Below are 4082 nucleotides of genomic sequence, written 5' to 3'. Positions count from 1 at the left end.
CTCTCTCCTCCACCCGAATTTTGGAAGTGGAGCAATTTTCGGACAAGCGCTGCTCCCGCTGCTCAGTGCCCCTCCCCTTCCCCCTCCCGCCACCCGTGGGTGCGGGTTGTATAAAAGGCCCGGGCCCGGCTGTCCAAAGCACAATCCAGTCCCTCGCTTACTCTCGAGCAGCTCGTGTGCGGTGCACTCCTCCCCCCCAAGTTAGAATGGCGTTCTTCAAGGTAGGTGTCCCCGACGAAGGCGGCGACGTGACGGCGGCGTGTCCGGCGGCGAGCTTTTTTGGATACAATCTCATCGCCAGAAGCAGCAGCAGCAGCAGCCCATCAAAAAGGATTACTCATGTGCCATAGTGGAAGTGTGATAAAAAAGTGAATTATTCAGTGAAAAGGAAAAGTGAAACGCAAAGGAAATATACAGTGAAATCAGTTCTCGCGGTGCCCGTTGTGGAGTGTGTTGTCGCCGACCGTCACCGTTCATCGAGCTGACGACTATCTTGTGGGCCCCCAGGTGCTGAGCTGTATGGCGGTCCTGGCCGTGGCCGCGGTGTACGCCGCCCCGGGCTACCTGGAGCAGCCCGTGTACGCCCACGCCGTGCACGCCGCGCCCCTGGCCGTGGCGCACCACGAGCCCCAGGACTACTACGTGAGTCACTTGGCCTCCTCGTCGAGGTCCCCCTGTGATCTGCGTGTGCTACAGCGGCGATAGTGCTGCCCGTGGACGCCCTGCAGCGTCCTTCGCTAACCTTCCCTTGTCTATGTTTTTCTCCCTTGCAGGCTCACCCGAAGTACGCCTTCAAGTACGGCGTGCACGACGCTCACACCGGGGACGTGAAGAGCGCCTCCGAACACCGCGACGGCGACGTGGTCAAGGGCGAGTACTCCCTGCTCCAGCCCGACGGCACCACCCGCACCGTGCACTACACCGCCGATGACCACAACGGCTTCAACGCCGTCGTCACCAACTCTGGCCACGCCGTCCACGCCGAGGTGCACGCCGCCCCCGTGGTCCACGCCGCTCCCCTGGTCCACGCCGCCCCCGCCTACGAGCACGGCGTCTACAGCCAGTACAGCTCTCCCTACGCCCACTACTAGGCGCTGCCCCTTCTCAAGGCCACCTCATCTTCTTCATGTTCATCATCATTGTCTCGTCACCCCAGCCGTCACCTCAACATCACCCCCACCATCAACTCCGTGCTGCGGCGACTTTGCATCATCACCATCATTCCAAAGTTCCTGGGCGGTCACCATCAACCATGCCCATCACCATTCGTTACGGGCTGTATACAGTGTCGAGCCCGGCCCCTCCTACCTCGTGTAAACTAGTCAAGCACGCTGAGAGGCGAGGACGCGGCGTGGTTCGCGCAGAGTGAGCTGGACCGCGGGTGGATAAACTAAAGAAAAAAATATATTTTCCTCAGAAATTGCTCAATGATTCCAAACCTACTCATTTCCCAACACTCTTTTTTCTCTCTCTCTCTCTCCACCCCTCCCACGACCGAAACCATCACAACCCACGAACACACTGACGGCGTCGAGGCGACATCAAAACAACAACGCCAACTCGTGGGAAAATGAAGACTGCGCCTGGCGCCGCCGTTGGAGGGAAAAAGCTTTCCAGCGCGAGTTCTCTCACAAACTGGGCAAGGCGCAACAACAACAACAACAACAACAACAACAACAACAACAACAACAACAACAACAACAACAACAAACGGAAACTGGGTCAAGGGCGCTAGCGACAAGCAGGGCGCAGACCAAGCGCGTGCAAAGCGCATTCCCTGCAAGAGTCTCTCTCCGGCCAAGAGAGACAATGAGTCATTCGAACAAACAGGCGAGGCACGTCCTGCGCCCGCCCTTCCCCGCCAGGCGCCCTGCCTCTCCTAATCCCGGGGTGCGTTTGCCCGGCGCCGCCGCCGCCGCACGGCGCTCCGAGAGAGCCTGGCGCATAACAATTTGATCACGGAGCGCGCGCTGGAGCAGGCGGCGGAATGCGCCCGAGATGATGTGAATGGTGTGATCGCGTGCGCCCTGGAGCCACGCAACGAACGGCCCACGCCACGCCACGCCACGCCACGCCACACCACACCACGCCCGCCGCACTACAAGGGGTGTACAGGGGGACGAAGGGGGTGTGGTGTGGGTGAGGGGGTGGGTGGTGAGAGAGGCGGGGGCGGGGGGGTTTCTTAACACCTTCGTGTTGAAACAAGAGCGGTGGTGGGGGGGGAGGGGGTGGTAGTGTGCTGCAGCACATGCGGACCGTGTACGCGCGCGCCACGCCTAGTTGACAAGACACAATGAACTCCCCCTCCGCCCCCCCCCTTTTCCCTCCCCCTCAACCCCCTTCCTTTCCCTCCAAGCTGCCACACCTCTTGCGCGCCCAAGTGCGGGTATCATCTGCATGCCTTTGCCGGCCGGGTGCCCACCTGGCGGCGGCGACACCTCCTCCTCCTCCTCCCCCGCGGCCCCGCGGCGCCCCAGAGCGGGCGTGACGGGCTGGCAATGTGTGGAAGTCGCTGTCACACCCCGCCACACACGCACGCACGGACGCACGCACACGCACACACACACACATTCACGCACGCACAGGAGCACCTGTGCTCTGGCTTTTGTTTTCCAACAGGTCCTCCACGTAACTAGCGCCCGCCGCTTGCGCCCAATGTGCGCGAATAGAACACTAACTCGTACGGAACGGACACGCGCCAGAGGGGGAGTTGCGCCGCCGCAGTTCGCTCGCCCGTGCCGCTGAATGCCTATGCACCGCTGTTTTCTGGACCAACCCACCACCGTGCCCCCCTCGCCGTCCCTTTACTGCATCGGTGCCAAAGTGAGGCAAAGTGCCTAGTTCAGCCCCAGCAAGCTCTCGTAGCGCCTAGTAGGTAGGCAACATCTTGTCTGCAGTGCATACGTGTACTGTGGTGTGGCCTACCTGGAGACTCGCAGGCGCCCAGTTCGCCCAATTTTCCGAATGGGAATGGTTAGATTGCGCAGGGTAACGGAGGAGAAGGGGGAGGGATGGTCAAAAGTGGCCAAAAAATTGTACGGGTTCGGTCCCCAACTGTAAAAAAAAACAACGGTACACAGTGCAACTACAAATTCTGACGGCGATTTGCGACCACTTGGTACAAAGAAAAGTAACAAGAATAGATGACATTGATGATGACAAGAAGAGTACAGGGCACGTGAAAGAGAAAGAAAGAGACGGCACGGGGAACGTGGGGAAAAGTGAGGATGGTCACCGAGCACTTCCGGCTGATTGCGTAGTTTAGCGTCTCACGTGACATCACGACAACACGACGAGCAAAAACTTTCACAAATACAAAAAGGAAACAGACGCGCCGCGGCCGCTCGGACGCCGCCACCGCCACTGGTGTATGTTGTAGGATACAAGCGTGAAATGTCCACTGTACTGATACAGTGCGCGCGTGTGTGTTGGTGTCGCGGTCGGTCAGCTGGGTGCGGTCGGCTTTGCCAGTACGCGAGGTTCTCACTCGATGCCCACATTTTTCACTCTGTGCTGGGTGCACCCTCCTATCGTCCTCTCTCTCCCTCTCATTGAAATACCCCCCGCACCCCCCCTCCCCCTTCCTCCTTTCTTCCACTACCCACAACCTCCTTTGCGCCCGAAGCGCCGCCGCCGCGCGCGCTCTGCTCTGCCAGTTTCTAGGAAACGATGCGAAGCCCACAATTTTATTGTGTGCTTTACGGCCGCCCCCAACTTGATAATTATGCCACTCTCTGAAGCGCCGCGGCGCCTACAAGCTCCCCGTGGTGTGAGCGCCTGCAAGCTTCCCGTCTGTGCGCGCGCCTACCGCGCCTACCGAAGAACGGCACGAGGGGCCGCCGCGTCGTGGTGGTCGCGGTAATAAGAACGGATGAAGAGTGAAAGACTTGGACCAGGAAGCGGTGGTAGGTGGTCGTCGACCAACGCTGTATCGGCGGCTTAGTGGCAGGTGGTGACAAACACCCTCCTCTCGCCACGCGCACCCCGGCGGCGTCTTCCTCTCTCTTCCTCTCCCTCCCAGCAGCGCTGGACATTTCCGCTTTGGGCATGAAAGGAGAAGGAGCGATGCGGGAGAAGGGGAG

At 59.9% G+C, this 4082-nt stretch overlaps 1 protein-coding gene across 1 annotated transcript in view; it reads left to right on the top strand.

Annotated features, from left to right (window-relative positions):
* The first annotated feature begins 144 nt into the window (after positions 1 to 144).
* The window catches only part of LOC113205223 (cuticle protein-like), a 5717-nt gene continuing 1779 nt past the window's right edge, over positions 145 to 4082 (top strand). Inside the window, exons 1-4 of the mRNA XM_052267454.1 lie at positions 145 to 221; positions 508 to 642; positions 774 to 1088; positions 1157 to 1278. Coding sequence (XP_052123414.1) covers positions 207 to 221; positions 508 to 642; positions 774 to 1088; positions 1157 to 1278 — 587 coding nt within the window. The 5' untranslated portion in view covers positions 145 to 206. The remainder of the gene's footprint in view (positions 222 to 507; positions 643 to 773; positions 1089 to 1156; positions 1279 to 4082) is intronic.

Source organism: Frankliniella occidentalis, unplaced genomic scaffold (assembly GCF_000697945.3).
Source record: "Frankliniella occidentalis isolate FOCC.00 unplaced genomic scaffold, Focc_3.1 Scaffold52, whole genome shotgun sequence".
Classification (NCBI taxonomy): Eukaryota; Metazoa; Arthropoda; class Insecta; order Thysanoptera; family Thripidae; genus Frankliniella; species Frankliniella occidentalis.
This window is presented reverse-complemented; position numbering and strand designations above follow the sequence as displayed.